Below are 19634 nucleotides of genomic sequence, written 5' to 3'. Positions count from 1 at the left end.
TATTTTAAGACTTTTTATTTAAGTTACATTTACATAAACGCTAATTATGGCATAAAGTAGGAATGTTATCACTCTTGGAATGACTTTAATAGTTTCATTTTTTAAGTTATGTTGTATTTGTAAGTTGGAAAATAGAGTAAAAGAAGCATGCGTGCTTTTCTTCAACCAATGACTAAGTTTGTTTGCAATTCTATGTAGTTTAAGTTGTATATAGAATCATTCAAACTCGACATGATCAATCTTACTCGTGGAGTGATTTGAATCTCAATAAAGTGTTATTGCCTTGAGATATTTGATCAATAAGAATCATTCAAACTAGACATGATCGATCTTGCTTGTGGAGTGATTCAAATCTCAAACAATGTTCTTGCCTTGAGATATTCGATCAACAAGGTAATCCGAATCTTACTTCTCTTATAATGATTTCTCCGTATCACAAAATGGACAACATTTATTAGAAGTGGACGAGTAAAAGTAGGAAGTAGAAGATAAAGTGAGGCGTTATTTTGGAAGCAAACAGTGGTGGGTCTATATTGTGGCGTGGGAGTCCGGTTTGAGCTGGGTTTGGCATACATGGGTGCAAGCGCAGCAGCTGCCATTTAATAGTATACAGGATCTCCAACTCATTCACTGGCCCATGCAAATGCATATCATGGTAATTCATGGTATCACCCCATTTTACCTTTTTACCCTTTTTTCCCATTTTTACATTATAATGTGTATTATCTTACCTAAAATTCAATAAATTAATCGTTAAAATAGTATTCTTTTTTTAAAATTTTTAAAATTTAAATTTATTTTATAAAAAAATAAAATAATTAACTCACACTTACCTGGTTTAGAAATTTTAGGGTTTCCAATGAGGAGGTAGAAGTCCAAACTCGAGCTTATAAGGCAAGTCGCGCGTGTGATGTACGCACCAATTACAAGGCGTTTAAGTGGGAAGGCATCTTTTGATTTTCATGACACGACAGGGCACAAATGGGCTATCCCCAATCGTGAAGTAAACGCGAGTGTAAGCTGCGCGTGGTGAGATTTTCTTGAAAAAAAAAAAAAAAACTTGCTAGGGTTTCCATGGCATTTGACGCCCAAATGGTGGTATGGCCTTGAGATAAGAAGGTGCCACGTGTCGAGCCATAATTAACTCCACGAGCTCCCACGCTTTTTTTTTTATTACCACCACTCTCTCTAAATAAATAGGTCGCGGATGTTATGTACATGTGGAATGTGGATGGCATGGCCATGGATGATTTTTAATACCCAAAAAAAAAAAAGAAAAAAAAAAGGAAAAAATATCACTCCACTACCTATAGATCTCTCTCTCCTCTCTCTCTCTCTCTCTCTCTCTCAACTATCGAAATTTCCCTTTCTCTCTCTAGGGTTTTCGGAGCTTCGCACTCAAATTCTGCTCCATCATCTTCGAATCTCATCTTACAGCTTTGATCTGCGTCTTCCTGGATAAATGCTCTCTCTACCGCTGCAGTTTCGTCGACAGGCCGTGAAGAATCGCCGTCTAGTTCATCCGTCGTCGTTCCGATTGTCAGTTGGCTGAGCTAAGGTGCGTTGTCGACTCCATTTAATTTTCCTTCTTCTTCTGTGTGGATCTTCGATTTGTTTCCTTTTTATCATTTCAGCTGTTTTTCATCTCTTTTCAGCTGTTTTCTTCGTCATATTTTAGCTCTTTTTTTTTTCTCTATTTACCTCCTAATATTTGGTTCTGGTTTTTTCTTCTCCGGCTGATTTTTGGAAAGTGATTTGGCTTAGTTGACGGAATTTCATGTGCTACTTTCAGTTACTTAATGTGTCACTCTGTCAACTTTTGTCTGTCTCGAATTTCTGAGCTGAATAAAAACCCTAAATATTTTTCATCGGACCAATTCGCATCCATCGCCCAATCCACTGCTGTTAGAATTTTCTCAGACGGTGAGTATTTTAGCTGGCTTGATAAAATCCATTTCGTTTTTTTGTCGTCTAGTGTACCTCCGCTATGTTCAGGTAATTGATCTCGCTAAACCCTAGACTACGCTTTTCGTACTATAGTACTGAATATTGCTTTTCTTTGAATTATATATCGGCGGAGCTGATTATGTCTGAAGTTTATCGTTTGTATTAGGTGAAATAGGTTTATAAACCCTAATTATTTAAAGTAATTAGGGTTTATGGTTCATTTCCATTGAATTTCATGTACTAATAAGTTGCAGGTGATCATTATTTTATGTGTAATTTCAAGTGTCTTGGATAAATGTTTGCTTCACGGGTCGTTTCTCTGAAATTATGCATACTCCTTTGTTAGAAGTTATTATTTTATGTGAGAAATAAGTTCATATGATAACCATTTATGTGTAACTTCAGTAAGGCCTGTATATTCCTTCTTACTGACCTCTTATTGTCTGTAAAAACACTAGATCTTTTTTTTTTTTAATATATATATATATATATACACATTTGATGCTTATCGGTTTATGTTACTTCCACCATTTGATTATTAATTAGCTCTGCTGCTTGGTATATGTTCACAAATTGGTCTTTCTACAGTAGCTTACCAAAAGTCTTGTAATGGACGAGGAGCATCATCAGAAGAATGATTCTAGTATCATTTTGAGGACTTCAGTCCCGTTCATTGAGATTGACTCTTTATTTATAGATCTTTCCAGTTGTATTGATAAACCCGATGCTGGAAACTCTGATCATTTCTCCATACGGTATATGACCTTTACATTACCAAGTTGAAAAGTTTTTTGTGTTCCTTTTTCCATAAGTTATATGGCTTTGTTTGAATACTGTGACTGGGTTAACTAGTGCTTGGTTCATGCAAGTGTCGTTGGGATATTCATGGTTATGTCTCCTAGTGCAGTTATACCCACTAATGATTCATTTTCACTGCTTGGTTTTCATGCTAGCTAGTGTTATTGTCCATACAAAATTGTAAACGTTTCTACTTTCTTTCAACTGTTTTGTCAAATTTGGAAATTTCAGTTGGAAGCTTCATTGAGAATGCATAGCAACTAAAATTCAAGTTCTCTTTACTTTTTGGTGGGTTTAGTGCCACTTATCACATAGCTGCTTTCTATATTGCTATCCAAGCGAGATAAATGTGCAAGATGAAATTAGCATTTGAGCTCACCTAGTTTAACATGTTCTTCCAACATGAATGTCAGACAGTAATTAATTCAGAACTAAGAGGTTAGGTTAAGAAAAGATCTTTCGTTGAAGTGAATGTTCAATATCCTGTGAATACAGTGTCTTTTGTATATTACGCGATGAATTAATTTCCTCAAGACATGTTCTCAACATCTGATGTACAACTCCTTTTCCTCGTCAATTGCCTTTTGTTCAGTGGATATGCATCTCAAATGCGTGAAAAAGATTGGAAAAAATGCTGGCCATTTGATTTAGATGGTGACTATGAGCCTACAGAGACAATGTCCTTTCTTCCACCTTTTCATGTTCCGCAGTTCAGGTGGCAGCGATGTCGAAATTGCAGGAAGGAGACTCCTGCAGGTGGGCTAAAAAGGATTTATTGGTTGACTGTTGCCATGCCATTTCTACCATTCAAAAAGTGTCCCCCCCCCCACCCCCCCAAATTCTCACTTCGTCATTTTTGCTGTATTCTGTCAGGATTTGAGAAATCTTTGAATCTAGCTATGCCTGATGCGAAAGACTCGGTGGCTAATGCATCTACAAACGTGTGCAACCTCAACCATCCTCCATCTTTCATTACTGAGAAAGAAAAGAAAGCTGAAGGCATTCTTTGTTCCGACTTTTCCATTTTAATGTCCTACTTTTTCTGGCTCTTGATCACTTTATTTGTTTTTTTCCAGGTTATGAGTTTGACTCTAGATGGATCTTGAATCCAGAAATTCCCATACCAATCAGTATCGTGCCTGAAGTAGAGTCAAGTCTTATGTTAGAACAAAACAGAAGTGATCCAGGTAATTTACTGCTGTTATGATGCCAATTTAAAAATCTGCTTGGAGATCATTGCTGAAATTATAGTAGTTGGATAAGCAATCGCACATGTTTCCATATACGGGGAAAATTCCACAGTCATATCTTTAGAAAAGTCTCTCTGTTCATTTATATAGCTCTTCTCATAGTTGCATAATATATATTTGGTTGCTCCCATAAATTTATATCTTATTTGGAAAACAGTAACTCTTAATCCAGATCATAGAGAATCCGTTGAAAACTACAACCTACTCTGTGGAAATGAAATTGCTGAGGTTGAGCTTGGTATTCGAAATCTCAAAGTGATTGATGAAAATCCTGAAGTCTTTGATGATGAAAAAAAATTGTGTGCACATAATGAACAAACTGAGATAGCTCTTTCGTCATCAGGAGAAAAAGCGACTAATCGGGCATGTAATAGTGAGAGGGATCCTGCAAATGGATATCCTGCAGAACTTGATGAGAGTGATGCCACATCATCTGAGCATACTGAAATTTCAGTAGAAAATGATACGAAAGATCATCAAATGCACAAGTCAGGCAGTTTGCACCGTCGAAAGGCTCGTAAGGTGCGCCTGCTGACTGAGTTGCTGAATGAAAATGAAAATATTAAGACCAATCCCATTTCTACAGGAGAGTCCTCATCCCATGGGATTTCAGAAAATTCTGAAGGGTTAAAAGAGCCTTCTGTTTCCCACTGTCCAGTGGCTGCCAAAAAGAATATCAGGTGGTCAGGTCAGAATTTGAAAAGTGTGCCTCTGAATGAAGATTGCCTTGCTGCAGAAACTTCCTCTTCATACAACGTGGATAACAAGATTCAGGCATTGAAGGGAGATGTGGAAACAACAGATTCTTTTCGTGCTAATGAATCTGAAAATGCATTAATTGGAACTGCTCTACGAACTAAGAAAAGTTTCTTGAACAAGTGTAGGAATGATGTGAAATCAGTTCATGGTAAGAAGAAGAACAAAAAGTTCCAACTTGAAGCATGCCCTCTTAATATTCCATCAGGAAATGGTGGCAACATGTCTGACATTTCTCTTAAACACAACGAGTTTTCTGGCAGTGTNTTCCATCAGGAAATGGTGGCAACATGTCTGACATTTCTCTTAACCACAACGAGTTTTCTGGCAGTGCAATGGATCCTTTTCTTTTATTTGGTTCAAGAATTGAGCCAATTTCTAGTCTGTCTAAGAGGAACAGCAAGATGCCTATAATTGATGACAGGCGGGGTTTTACTTGGAGCAATAGCATGCCAAGAAGAGATTCAGCCTCAAAAGAAGGGGAACTCAGGAACAATGTTCCTACGGTTGTTTCTTGTCCATCAGTGCCGGATGAACCTAGTGGAGGTTTGCATCTTTCCCTCACAAGCAATTTAGCCACTGCAAGAAATGACAAAAAGTCTATTTTCGAGACTGAGGATGGCTTGCATTCATTGTTGTCTTGGCAAGGAAGTACATCCACAGCAAGCGTTGCTAGGAACAGAGATGCCAAAGCCAAGAAACTTAAAGACTCAAATGTTCCTTTTAATTATTCAGATACTTTTTCTGGGCGAGGGCATTGTGGAGTCAATGGTAAAATAACCACCGGCAGAATGCATACCCCAAACGGGAAGCAAAAGTCAAAGTCTCAAGTTAATGATGGTAGCTGGTCTCATTTGCAGGCAATGGTATCAGTTCTGCCATACTGTGTTGTTATTGTAGCCTATAGAAGAAACTATGATGCACTCATAATGCATGAGGATTTTTTTTTCTCTAAATTACCTGCATTCTGCATGGTTCATCTGATTCAAATAGCTTCGTAACTAAACGTTTCATGGCTTTCAATGGAATCATTCACCAATGCAAACATTAAGTGTTTTGTTTAATGTCTTAAGGACTTCAGCCGAATGAATTTATGTAGTTAATATATGAAAAGTTCAAGTGTAAAGGTTATAAATCGTATCTGGTTGAAACTTATGAATTTTCTCATTTTCTTAATGCTTTATTTACTATTCTCTTACAAGGAATTTGGAAGTGGAGAGTGGCAAGCTATTACATTTCTTGAAATTTCACTTCCCTCTTGGCCTTTTGCTAGAGCAAAGTCTCTGAAGATCTTTTGCTTCCTGTTTCACTCATTTCAGCTATATGTTTCCACCACCAGTATCTCATCACTGCTCTATTATAGTATTTTGAGGGAACTTTGAGTTTAAGTCTCAAACGTTTCTACTGCTTGATACTAAAGCTTTCAGATTTAATCTCTAATTATTCCTCTTCATGCTCAATCCTCGGATGTGTTAATTTTTATGAATGGAAATCTGTGTACTGAAGATGGAAATCTTGTTTGTTTTATGTTTCATGGAACTTGGAACTTATAATTGCATCAACACTTTTGTACATGCATCACTCTTAAATTTTAATAAGTCATTGAAAATTGCATATGGACCATAAATCGTTTAACATTCATTTATGACAATTCTACTATTATTATGTTCCTTAGACTCTCTTTTTCCTTTATAATAACTTGTATATCTTTTATTTTTATTCTTTTATTTCATATCTCCCTATATTTTATCAATTGAGATTTCAGGTTTTGTTCTTTAACTAGACTCTATGGTTTTGTAGGATAATTCCAGGGTGGACAGAGTTGAAAAGAGTATTACAATTCAGCAGCACTTGGCAGCTCAGATGAAACAGAGTGAGAATACGGTCGGTAAGATATCTGAGCAAAGAGCTTTAGATGACATTCCAATGGAAATTGTTGAGCTCATGGCAAAAAATCAGTATGAAAGGTGCCTCGATAATTCTGGAAATAGTAAATCCCTATCAAAGACAAGTTCAAAGAAAGCTCAAATCATGAATTTCAGTAATGCATGTGGCAAAAGTGGCTCGTTGCAGGAGAAAATCAGTCACAACTGGAAATCCCAGGTTAGGAATCTGAGAAATAACTTGCAGACGGCAGGAGATAGTGTGGGATACGGCAAACAAAGTTCAGGTAATTACTTTTCTCACACTGAGGCGGAACATTTGAACATAGACCACCTACGTCAGACTCTTATCCCTCCAGAATATCCTACATTTAGACATTCTGAAAGTAAGTCATCAAATGCTGTCAAATTTTTGGCAAGAAGTAATTGTGAGAATGCATGTTCTCAATATAGCCAATACACTGGGGGTCTGAGAGATCAGGATTCCTCTCATTCCAGGGTGCAATCTTTCAGGGGGAATAACACACGCCATCCTGTTTCACAAAACAATATAGACGTCGCACATCTATGGACAGAAGCTCTGCCAAATCATCATTCATATGTACCTACCACTCCTAGAAAGGTTGCTTCTCAGTTGACCAGTGTAAATGCTAGTAAAAACTGTCCTGAATCAAGTAGAAAAGGGGCTATGAATCGAGAGCATAATCCAAAAAATTTTAATCCAAAAGTTACCAATCTTGAAAAAGATGATGGTATTTATGGTCNCAAGTAGAAAAGGGGCTATGAATCGAGAGCATAATCCAAAAAAATTTAATCCAAAAGTTACCAATCTTGAAAAAGATGATGGTATTTATGGTTTGGAAAATTTCAGCAGGACCAGTGCAAAGTACCCATTTCCTTGCCATTCTAATGGCATTGAGCTTCCCCGAAACCAGAGGGGGCCATTGGATTTGTATTCTAATGAAACCATGTCAGCTATGCATTTACTCAGCCTCATGGATGCAGGAATGCAGCGCAGTGAAACGCATGATAACCCAAAATTTCCCAACAAACCTTTTCCCCATGAGCCAAAAGCCAAGGATATTTCTGGGATGGATAATGGTCTGCACAAGTCCTTTGATACCATAAATTATTTGTCTGATTATTACGGTGAAATCCACCCACTAAAGAAGTCCCACGATTGTTTCCATCGTGCTTCAATGGGCGGTGTATCAGTTTCTCCTTCCATAGGAAATGAAAGTTGTGAAATAGTTGCTGATTTAACCGGTAAAGTTGCATTGCAACGTAAACAAAAAGAGATAACCAAGTGCTCCACTTCAACATGGAACAGAGCTCCAAAATCACAGAAGAGTGTACTTACAAGTGGTAATCTAGGCTCCAATGAAGGAGTATTTCCCATTCATAGCTTGCAAAAGAAATCTGGCGGTCCTTCTAGTTCTTTGGTGTCTATGAGTGGATATCATAGAGTGGAAAATCCTGGACAATGTATAATAGAGCGCCATGGTACTAAAAGAATGTTGGAGCATTCAAAAGTTGGTTCTGAGTTTGGAATGTGCAGCATTAATAAAAATCCTGCTGAGTTTAGCATACCAGAGGCGGGAAATGTATACATGATAGGGGCTGAAGATCTACAGTTTTCAAAAAGGATATCTAAAAATACGCCTGACTTGAATAACATGGATGGGCGCAAACGCAAGAGGAATATGAAGCATGCTGTTGTAAGATCATCTTCATGAAAAACAAGCTGGTAATACTCTTTTAAGTCTTGTCTTCTGAAATGAATCGAAATACATTTTTGAAGTCATCTAATTGCATTTTCTGCATTTTTCAGCATGGTTTCAACTTTTAAATGGTTCCTTTCCATTATTTGGGAACTTTTAAATGTCTTGCCGGTTAGAATATGAACTGCCATTGCACCCAAGGATAATATCTATGGTTTGTTAGCTTCCCTACGCTATTGTGTTCACCCTCTTTCTGGCACTCTCCAACGAAGACTGGCTGCAGATATGCCATGTTCGGAATGAGGCAAGGCCTGTACATAATAAGACTACATGAATCTTGAGGTTCATCAGTACACTTATTGTATATGCAACAATTTTGGTTTGATGTGTATGTTGTACGTTGTTATACTTATTCACAAGGTTATGTATATACACTGAGTCCTACTCTTTGGTTTTCGATCGAGGGTAAGCTAAGTCGGTTTTTTGCACTGATGAGGGTCAGCAGTGTGAGAAGGAATAACAGAGAATTAGCTAGCTATTTCTCCTTAGAATGATGCTCATTGTTGGATTCTTCGTGTTGGGAATACTAATATTTGTAGTTTTTGTATGAACTATATGTTGTACTGTGATGTTGCTGGAGTGAGCTTGAAATAAGAAAAAAAAAAAAAGTCTGCTTGTTCTTGAAAGGCAAATCCAGGCATTGAAGATGTGAAGCAGATAATATCCTACCATTTGTTTGCATGAACCGTTACACCGAAACTCACCAGCAAATATTGCACTCTTTGGACTTTTCCTGTCAGACTTCCCCTCAAGGTTTTTAAAACGCGTTTGCTATGGAGGGATTTGTACACTCTTATAATAAATGTTTCGTTCTCACTCCAATTGATATGGGATCTCAAATATTATGGTACCAAATCATATGATGTTTTATTTCGACTATGAATTCGCCTCTAAACATTCTTTTGTTTTTGTTGTACCATGATATTTCTTTTAACAATATGATGATTATTAGAAACAACAATTTGTCTAAAAATTGATTTGTCACTATTTTAACTAGTTATTTGTTTACTTCCCTAACGAAGAACTTATAGGCAATACCCTAATTTTGTCTCCATATTTGTTAATATTCAATAATATATATATATATATATATATATATATATTTGATTGGATAATAAATAATAGTCCATTTCCATCCAATAAATTGTAAATCTAGGAGACTCGCTTTTCATTATTTTATTTTATTTTTTTTTAATTTTTAATTTTTAATTTTTAATTTTATTTTTTTTAATAGTTGAATCCGAATATACATGTTTTGATCAATTGTGAGACACAATTTGAGAAATTGTATCAAAGCTAGTCATTAGATGGTGTGTCAACGAGGACGTTGGACCACGAAGAAAATGTGAATTGTGAGATCCCATGTTGGCTGAAAAGGAAAACGATACTTTGATAAGAAGTGTTTTAAAACTCTGTGAATTGTGAGATCCCATGTTGGCTGAAAAGGAAAACGATACCTTGATAAGAAGTGTTTTAAAACCCTGAGGCTGACAGCGATATGTAACAAGCGAAGACGTACTCCGGGTGTTCAGAAACGTTATAAAAATAAAGATTATCAAATTAACTGACGAGTATAAAAACTAATTACAAACCCAGACTTCTTCAAAGAAGATATTGAAGGAACGTACAACTTTTTATGATGAAGAAAGAACACTACGAGAAATGCATGGCAGCAGGCATGAGGTGTGAAAAATCAACACAAATTTCAGCAAAGATGCTTACAAAAACATAACATTTTCATGGCTCTTTTAAAGCATATAAACATAACACAGTTGGGAGGTAGAAGGTGATCACATCAATGCTTCTTTCTCTTGTGTTGTCCAAAGGGTTTCTGCCATTTATACCCAATGGTATGCTAAAATGGTTATGACAAAAACATAGTACTTCTGGGTCTGCCCTCGCTTTTCATTTAATTTAATTACTTTTCACAGAAAAAAGCCTCAGACATGGCAGGTAACAGATGATCCATGGATGCCTAGCTTTGGGTACTCACCAACTTTGATTATCCAAATCACGAATCCGAAAGAACAAGTACGATAAATTCGTGACGGTTCAACTTAATCTGGGTTTAATTCAAATTTCATCTAGAAACTCTCTAAACTCCGTACTACTTTCGAGTTGTTCAAGTTTTTCCAGGCCTTTAAAGATCAAAATTAGGGTTTCTTTTTTGTATATTATATGGATGATTAGATTTGCAAGAACCATGATTGAGAATTGTTTGATCGTCTTTCTCCGAACAAGAGGCAAAAGATAATCAACTTGAATTTGGGACCGCTATTCGAAATCTTAGTGATCTCTTCCTTTTCGTGAAAAAAATACCAATTGAGCTCCTTCAAACAACAAGGAGCTGGGTCAACTATTCAAATCATCTTTCTTTTCCATATCTTCTCGAGAAAGAACTGGGGCTATTTCTTTGCAAAATTTGGTTTGAGACAAGCTACTCTTTGGAATCTAAATGGTTTTAACAGATGTTATAGAAAAATCATTAGAAAGTCACCCAATTAATACCATACTAGTTTCAACGACTGACCCACTGAATTAAACGTATACTTCACGAGGGTTAAGTAGAATCGATCATACTCGAGATTATGTTTGGATGGTTTGTTAGAAGATTGTATTGGAATGGGAATGAAAGCAACGAGTAAATAATGTCCCTTCAAAGATAGGATTCTCCTAATTTAGGGAAGGTTGGGGGAAATGTGGGTGTGACTGCCCATAATGAGTAGGGGGTAAATTTATGTAGGGCCATGAATGATGAAGAAGGTGGAATTTATAAGGTGAATATGAGAGTATGGGCATTTAAAAAATGAACCAAAACAAAATAAGGGTACAGAGGGGAAGAGCCAAATGTCAGCCTCTCTCAGCTCAAACACAGCAAGGCATCACGCACACCCTTGCCCCTCGCAGCCCCACCACAGCCCCACCACAGCCCCACACATTGCTGCTTTGCCAGCCCTTTTAATACCCATTTAATTGCTCAATATTCTAAGCTTAATTGCATGTTTTAATTGTATTTTGAACTTGTTTGTTAGATTTATATGATATTTGTTTAGATTCTGTCCTTTCTTTTGTCGTGTTTTTAAGTTTGTAAGAAACAATAGGTAGAACATGTGCATACACCACATTTCCAACTTTTTAAAGGACGGTATTCATGAAGGTTTTGAAAGTTTGAAAGTCAAGTCATTCGAATACCGTGATAGGAACCACGAACATCTTCATTGTATTATATTGTTCACTTTGATTATGTAGCAACTCTAGGTTACTACTAGTAAATATTGTCTGTTTTGGCCCGTTACGTATCGTTGTCAGCCTCACAGTTTTATAATGTGTCTACTAGAGAGAGATTTGTACATCTTATAAAGAATGTTTCGTTCTCTTCTTCAATCGGTGTGGGATCCTCACAATCCACCCCTTGGGTGCTCAATGTCCTCGAGCCCACTGCTAGCAGATATTGTCTGTTTTGGCCTGTTACGTATCACTGTCAACCTCACGATTTAAAAAATCTACCCTCTGTAGGCCCACTATCCATTTTGGCCCGTTATGTATCGCCCCATCAAGCTCACGATTTTAAAAATCCACCTTCCTGGGGTCTAGCGTCCTCGAGACCACCACTAGCAAATGTTGTCTGTTTTGGTCCGTTACGTATCACCATCAGCCTCACAGTTTTAAAAATCCACCTCCTTGGGGTCCAGCATCCTCGAGACCACTGTTAACAGATATTGTCGGTTTTAGGTCATTACGTATCACCATCAGCCTCACGGTTTTAAAAATCCACCTCCCTGGGGGTCTAGCGTCCTCGAGACCACCCTAACCGATATTGTCTGTTTTGGCTCATTACGTATCACCATCAGCCTCACGATTTTAAAAATCCACCCTCCTGGGGGCATAGCATCCTCGAGACCACTACTAGCAAATATTGTTTGTTTTGGCCCATTACGTATCGTCATCAACGTCACGAATTTAAAACACGTCTACCAAGGAAATGTGTGGTATCTCACAAATTACCGTTATATACCTTGAATCTTTGGAACTATATACCAACCATAGTGTAGTATTACTTAATATTTGCAGATATATTTATACAATTTCTAAGTTTATGGTGTTGTTGGGTATAATTACATTATAAGTGATGAGTAATTTATGAATAAACAAATTAGAACAAAGTTTTTAATGTGATTTATAAAATAATATTAAAACACATAACCTTAAACCTAGGATTAACTTTTTGCAATGTAATAGACAACACAGAAGAACAGCCGCTGACTCATCAAACTTCACACGATTCTAATCACTCATCAAACCAATTTATAAATCTCTCATCTCCGATTATGGATTGCTTAACTCCGGCCGACCACCGTCGCCGGATCTACACCTGCGGTGGAGGAGCCCTCTTGCTGCTCTTCCAGTGCCTTCAGAAGCCTCGCCCCTTTTCTCCTCCCCCTTGCACTACTATCTCCCTGCAGCGCCAACACGACAGCACGCGCCACCTCCTCCGGCGGCGCTGTTACCGCGGACTCGGCTTCCGGCGAGACCCCATTGTCGAAAATAACCCCAAGCACACTTATGGCTGACTCCTTCCCTCTGGCTGCCATTCTTCCCATCATCATCACCATCGCTGGCACAGAGAGCGCGTGGGCCCTCACCTCTGCCGCTCCCTCAGGCACCGTACACATAAGTTCGAGCGACGCGAGTGCTCGTTCTGCCGCGGGGTCTTCCATCTCCGGCAGCGACTCTATCACTGCGCCGACCGCCCCTGCCTCCACCGCAATGTGACGGTTACTCTCTGCCAAGCAGAGGGCTAATAAGATTTTGGTGGATGGTTTGGAACCTGTTTTGGTGTTCAAATTTGCGATTATGCCGCGCATGAGTTCGGGAGTGCAGTCTGGGTCTAGAGATGGGTCGGGAACCAAGGAGCGTTCGAGGAGTTGGAGAGCGGCGAGACGGTCGGAGTCTGAGGCGGAACAGAGTTGGAGCTCTGCGAGGTGGAGGATTTCTTTAAGGGTTGCTGCGGAGATGGATGGTGGCGGAGGAATGGAGAAAGTAGAAGGTGGGTCTGGAATTGAAGGGTGTTGGGTGAAAATTGGTGAATGTGGAAGTGGGAATCTCCATTGGGTGAAGCTTTGGGAGGCGGAGGAGGAGGAGGATTCGGAATCGAGAAGCGGTGGACGGCGGGAGTGGGGTGGGGGTTGGTCGGAGGCGGAGGGAAGGGAAGGGAGCGAAGGGGAATGAGAGGCGGTGGGGCTGAGGACGGAGCGAGTACAGTGGCCGAAGAATCCGCAAGAGAAAAGCTGAGTTTTGAGCTTTGGTTGGTGAGTTTTCATGGCGTTTTCAAAAATGGTGAAAAAAACCAGAGGGGAAATGAATAGGATCCTGAACCCCAAGGGTTGCTTTGAAATGGGTTAATAATGTCTTCACTCTTTCTCTATCTTTTTAGTGTCTCACAAAGTGGGATACTATGGTACAACACATCACACCCACAATTATTGCTCACTCTCGGTCTCACGATTTTAAAACGTGTCTGCTCGAGAGAGATTTACATACTCTTATAAAAAGAATGTTTCGTTCCCTTCTACAACGGAGGTGGGATCTCACAATCCACCTCCTTAGATGCCAGCGTCCTTACTGGCACACCGCCTCATGAGATCCCATTGGTTGGAGAAGGGAACGAAATATTTCTTACAATAGTGTGTAAACCTCTCACTAACAAACATGTTTTAAAACGATGAGACTGACGCGATACGTAATGAGCTAAAGCTGACATATCTTCTCGTGGTCAGTATTGAAAAACTAAAAGATCGAAATATTAAAATTGATATCAATATTTTTACTTGTACGTGGACATCAATACTAACAAAGGAGACTAGTAATATTTAACAAACTATAATCGACTAGTTGATCACATTATTAATCGAATTAAGACAGTACTATGTGCAAATTTCTCCACAAAATATAATAAAATATGGATGGGATGACATGTTTTGAAGATGGGTGTTATGAGCTCATAAGAACATCAAGAACTTATTAAATGAGGAATAACAATAATAAAAGAACCAGGATGCTATGAATTTATAGAAATAATACCATTTGCATATCACAATAAAAGGAAAATATAAAATCAGTTCGTAACTAATTCCCAAAAGTGAGTTAATTATGCTTATGGGTGCAGCAAAGGTACCCATTGGTTTCTGAGGACTCGGGGGAAGCAGGCAAGGCTTCATGTTTCCATATCTACTACTACCCATTTTGAATTGTAGCCATATGTGCCTATGCATCTCGTTTTTGGTCCAGCACCGGCGCTGACGCGAACCCAACTCACAAAAGAAAACCATATATTTTTTATTCAATGTCCGAATCTCCTTATTGGGGGATGAGAGAGGTGAGAGAGTAGTTGAGTACGAGCTCCAATCCAACTGGGGGGTCTAGTCCGCTTTAAAATCCAGCTCTACAGCGAAGATTTGTGAATAGTGTCCCGATTGTCTATGTAATCTGCGTGTTATACGGCGACCCATTTAGTTGCAGCAGGAACTGATCGCCATTTCAGTGTTAAAACGCTCTTGTTCAGGTATTGGAACTTGGGTTTTTTGTGTCTTGTGTATTTCTTTCTGGGTTTGTTTGATAATGTTGGGAGGATTTTGGAACTTGTTGATACGGTTCCAATCATTGGCTTCCTAGGTTCTTGGGGTTCGTTTAGGTCTGGTCTGGATTTGGATTTGAAGTCTCCAGTAATTTGGGGAAACTTGGATGGATGGGTCAAACTCTCCGACATGCCACTGAGAGCTCACTAGTATGAGCTGCAATGGGAAAGCTCAGCTCGGTGTAGATTTGGAGCTCTGGTCTGTAATAGTGGCATTGGGAATCTGGGGTTTGTGAGATTTCTCTTCTCATGGCTTCTATTAGAAGAACCTTGTCCCCTGTTCCTCGACCGGGAGCTTCCATGAATGGAGAAGCGTGTTCAGTAGGTTCTCCACTGTCCAGGTCTTCATTATCTCCTCAAACCTACCCTCAATCTACTGGACTGCACGATTCCTTGTTCAACTCATTGAAGACCCAAGCAGCCACTCTTGGTATCTACTCACCAAGGTCTTCTAGACCAATAGACAAATCTAAATCAAAGGTACCAGTTTGGAAGAGGGCTATGTTCCATTTCTTTATGTGTTTTGTTATTGGGTTTCTTGCTGGATTTACCCCTTTTGCATCCTCGAACTTATCCATGAATGTCATGTCAGAANGTTTTGTTATTGGGTTTCTTGCTGGATTTACCCCTTTTGCATCTTCCAACTTATCCATGAATGTCATGTCAGAATATCAAGCTTTCCAGTTTGATAGGATCTCCACTGATGAGAATTCTGTGCCTCAGAATAGTTCTAGCAGCACCAACACTAAGAGTAGCCCCCCACAATCAGAGGTGCTAATGTATAATAACGTTTCTTATGATANTTTCCAGTTTGATAGGATCTCCACTGATGAGAATTCTGTGCCTCAGAATAGTTCTAGCAGCACCAACACTAAGAGTAGCCCCACACAATCAGAGGTGCTAATGTATAATAACGTTTCTTATGATAATTTGGATAGCCATGTAATTGCTCGAGAATTAGAGCCTCGAAAGCTACTGATTATTGTGACCCCGACGTCTGCTCATCCGCTCCAATCCTATTATCTTAATCGATTGGCGCACACGTTAAAGTTGGTCCAACCGCCTCTTCTATGGATAGTTGTGGAGATGTTCTCCCAATCAGATGAAACAGCTGCTGTACTGAGGAGTACTGGGATTATGTATAGGCATATTGTTTGCACTAGAAACTTAACTGATATGAGAGATGGAAGAGTTCATCAAAGAAATCTAGCCCTGTCTCACATTGAAACACACCGCCTTGATGGAATCGTTTACTTTGCAGATGAGAATAACGTCTATTTGGTCGATCTATTCGAACAGATGAGGGAGATCAGGTATTTTTGCTATGATTTCTTAATGCTTATGAAATACTTGCCTTGTTTGAGTATGCACCAATGAGGATGGACTAAATGTTATAATGGCTCTTAGTACATACAGTTTTTTGCTTCTCAGTTTTGATTCAATTAAGTTGGGAGATTTCTGGTTCAAGGAAGATATGTTAATAAAAGTTTCTCATCAGTTGCCTCGTTCTTGTACATGTATTTTTCGTTGTGTCCTCGGTGCTCGAGATAATACTAAGAAACTAGATCATATCAAACTCATGGTTTCTCTTTGAATATTTTTTGACTCTCAATGTACTTGTGAGATCCTACATCGGTTACGAGGGGAACGNATTTTTTGACTCTCAATGTACTTGTGAGATCCTACATCGGTTATAGAGGGGAACGACTCTTTATAAGGTTGTGGAAACCTCTCCCTAGCAGACACGTTTTAAAACCTCGAGGGAAAACCCTTGAAGGGAAAGCCCAAAGAGGACAATATCTGCTAGCGGCGGGGCTTAGGCTGTTATAGTACTGATCTGTCAGATTAACATTTATCATGAAACATGAGCAGCACGGGCTGCCTGCTTACCTATGAATAGCATGTTTTTCGAGCACATTCTTATCTACGCAATTTCCTGTTAAAAGCATGAACTTGTGATCTCTTTTTTCCAAAGATCGTCATCGTAATAAAGAGAACAAATTTGTTCCTTAACCCAAAAAGTGTGGAGTCAACATTGCTGTTCTCTTTCTCTGCATACACAGGAAGATATTCTGTTGGTACCTGTTACAAACTGTTTGTATCTTCTCTTAAACATGCTTTTTCTTTGGTTAGGCTAATGTGTAGTCATTGCATCTCTTACCATTAGTTCATTTATTTAAAAACTTTCATTTGTAGACGATTCGGAACTTGGCCAGTGGCGAAACTCTTAGGGGGTGCTAGTAGATCCATTCTGGAAGGCCCCATTTGCAATGGAAGTCTTGTAATTGGATGGCACGTATATGAGTCAAGTATGAGACTTCGTAGGTTTCATGCTGAAATATCAGGCTTTGCTTTCAATAGCACCATACTCTGGGATCCAGAGAGGTGGCGTCGACGCACTTTAGAACCTGTTAGGCAGCTCGATACCATCAGAGATGGCCTCCAAGTTAGTTTTTATTCCTGTTCATTTATACTCAAACCAGTTGGAAATTGTACTGCTTTGAGGATAAGAAATGACAAAAAAGTAGATCAAATCTTCCATAATTTTCATATATGTAGCACCTAAAAAACTGGCAACTGATGGATATGTTCTTCTAGGCAAGCGACTTCATCGAGCAAATTGTGGAAGACGAAAGCCAAATGGAAGGTTTACTGGAAGACTGCTCGAGAATCATGGTCTGGAACGTCAATTTTAAACCGTCAAGTGCAGTTTATCCTCACAAATGGTTCATGAAGAACATTCTCGACGTCACTGCTTCACTTACATGAGATTCAAGATCTGAAAGGAAGGTGAGTACTTGAAGCTCTCTTTTTGGCTTTTTTGGACTCATAAAGACTCAANGGAAGGTGAGTACTTGAAGCTCTCTTTTTGGCTTTTTTGGACTTCATAAAGACTCNAACATTCTCGACGTCACTGCTTCACTTACATGAGATTCAAGATCTGAAAGGAAGGTGAGTACTTGAAGCTCTCTTTTTGGCTTTTTTGGACTCATAAAGACTCAAAAGATTTGTTCTATTGTCTGCAATTCAAAACCAATATGAGTTATAACTTTGATGGTTTATCCTCGTGTCATCCAGAAAAGGCTACAATAGCACGCCCCCTCGATCAGCTCAGATGGCNATGAGTTATAACTTTGATGGTTTATCCTCGTGTCATCCAGAAAAGGCTACAATAGCACGCTCCCTCGATCAGCTCAGATGGCCTTCCATTGTCCACCATTATTTTTCAAATTGTTTCTCCTGCGTCGGATTGTTTGGCGTTGTTGGTGAGCGATATNGCCTTCCATTGTCCACCATTATTTTTCAAATTGTTTCTCCTGCATGGATTGTTTGGCATTGTTGGTGAGCGATACGAACGGTGCGCTTACTGCTAGCATTTTTCAAATATATTGACTGAACATTCACTTTATGTAGCTACTGCAAGCTTTTACTCTGTCCAAATGGCAAAGCTTATGGAGGGAAGTCCTGTAGTTTCATTCAAATATTGATCTCCTTTTCTTATAAACAACTTTTTTGATGATTCCATATTGTACAGAAGGACCCAGCTGCTGAGATTGTAATTGCCAAACCATCCTTGAACTGGCTTTTTGAGTTCATTTCTTTTTCATTCCAAAAGTTNGTTTCATTCAAATATTGATCTCCTTTTCTTATAAACAACTTTTGTTGATTCCATATTGTACAGAAGGACCCAGCTGCTGAGATTGTAATTGCCAAACCATCCTTGAACTGGCTTTTGTGTTCATTTCTTTTTCATTCCAAAAGTCACCAATTTTGAATCACTTTTTTAGGCGTCAAACTGGATTGCTTTGATCTTGCTACTGTACACACTTACAGATCATTCAATTTGATTTGATGGGTTCTTAGTTTTATGATTTAAATTTCGTAATCTTGTTCATGATTGATTGAAGTCTGTGTTCTCAGAAATGGGTCCAAACTAGATTCCTTCTCCTCTTACTCTCTTTTGTGGCAAACAAGAACAAGCAAGGATTTGCCTTGCTCAGCAATCAATCCAATTAAATTCTCCACTACAAACTCAGTTCCCTCTTCTTTAGTTCATTTCACCAAGCATAGCATAAAGTGCACCTCACTCCATCCTCATTCCTTTCCTCAACTTTTAACCATTACCAAACTGGGTTCCAAAAGATTGCAGGAGGAACCAATCCAATGGTTCCCAGTTTGGATCTGATAGCTCTTGCTTGTCTCTATGGCTGCTTCATTGCACTCACTCTCCTGCTCCTCATCTCCTCCCTCTTGGTTGTGTTCTTTCTATCAGCTACCCTCGCTCTGTTTTCAGTATTTGTGGGGGACTTGTATGATGCTTACTCTGTTTTGTGTCCATATTATGAAGAACTCAAAGCTGAAACTGAATTGGGTGTCTGTTTAATGGTGTATGGAGTAATGGGGTTTGGTGTTGATGTTGTTTTGGGTATAAAATCTCTTTTCCGACAGCAAAATCTAAGATTCACTGTAAGGCTTCCACAGATGAAGGTAAAAGAAAAACGGTGGCTTGGGTTTGGGCTTGACATGCTATGAATGCTGTTCCCCACTTTTAATAATGATCCTTGTGCTTCAATTGACTCTGCCT

General features: G+C 38.9%; 3 protein-coding genes across 5 annotated transcripts; 2 read left to right on the top strand and 1 right to left on the bottom strand.

Annotated features, from left to right (window-relative positions):
* Window positions 1-1320: 1320 nt before the first annotated feature.
* LOC111797569 (protein EMBRYONIC FLOWER 1-like) lies at window positions 1321-9028 on the top strand. The gene is made up of 10 exons (XM_023680615.1): window positions 1321-1558; window positions 2536-2702; window positions 3338-3501; window positions 3619-3744; window positions 3822-3932; window positions 4153-5015; window positions 5072-5617; window positions 6552-7398; window positions 7493-8381; window positions 8466-9028. The coding sequence occupies exons 2-9, from the start codon at window positions 2557-2559 to the stop codon at window positions 8368-8370; spliced, it is 3681 nt and encodes a 1226-aa protein (XP_023536383.1). The 5' UTR covers window positions 1321-1558; window positions 2536-2556; the 3' UTR covers window positions 8371-8381; window positions 8466-9028.
* A 3540-nt stretch (window positions 9029-12568) lies between these two features.
* Window positions 12569-13879, bottom strand: LOC111797179 (U-box domain-containing protein 26-like). Its single transcript, XM_023680119.1, has one exon. It carries the CDS (start codon window positions 13734-13736, stop codon window positions 12753-12755), a length of 984 nt encoding a protein of 327 aa, XP_023535887.1. The 5' UTR covers window positions 13737-13879; the 3' UTR covers window positions 12569-12752.
* A 479-nt stretch (window positions 13880-14358) lies between these two features.
* On the top strand, window positions 14359-18645 carry LOC111797525 (probable beta-1,4-xylosyltransferase IRX9H). 3 transcript variants are annotated; one of them, XM_023680546.1, is made up of 7 exons: window positions 14359-15582; window positions 15658-15741; window positions 15868-16362; window positions 17246-17495; window positions 17648-17839; window positions 18211-18326; window positions 18403-18645. In XM_023680546.1, exons 1-5 carry the CDS (start codon window positions 15299-15301, stop codon window positions 17816-17818), a joined length of 1284 nt encoding a protein of 427 aa, XP_023536314.1. In that variant the 5' UTR covers window positions 14359-15298; the 3' UTR covers window positions 17819-17839; window positions 18211-18326; window positions 18403-18645. The 3 variants fall into 3 exon arrangements, with proteins under 3 accessions (XP_023536314.1, XP_023536313.1, XP_023536315.1); XM_023680545.1 differs by lacking the exon at window positions 18211-18326 and adding an exon at window positions 18128-18167 and having other exon boundaries at window positions 14360-15582; window positions 18328-18645; XM_023680547.1 differs by lacking the exon at window positions 18211-18326 and adding an exon at window positions 18128-18167 and having other exon boundaries at window positions 14360-15644; window positions 15717-15763; window positions 15860-16362; window positions 18328-18645.
* Window positions 18646-19634: the final 989 nt, after the last annotated feature.

This window comes from Cucurbita pepo, chromosome LG06, assembly GCF_002806865.2.
Source record: "Cucurbita pepo subsp. pepo cultivar mu-cu-16 chromosome LG06, ASM280686v2, whole genome shotgun sequence".
Taxonomy (NCBI): domain Eukaryota; kingdom Viridiplantae; phylum Streptophyta; class Magnoliopsida; order Cucurbitales; family Cucurbitaceae; genus Cucurbita; species Cucurbita pepo.
The sequence above is the reverse complement of the archived record's forward strand: the minus strand, read 5'-3'. Positions and strand labels throughout refer to the sequence as shown.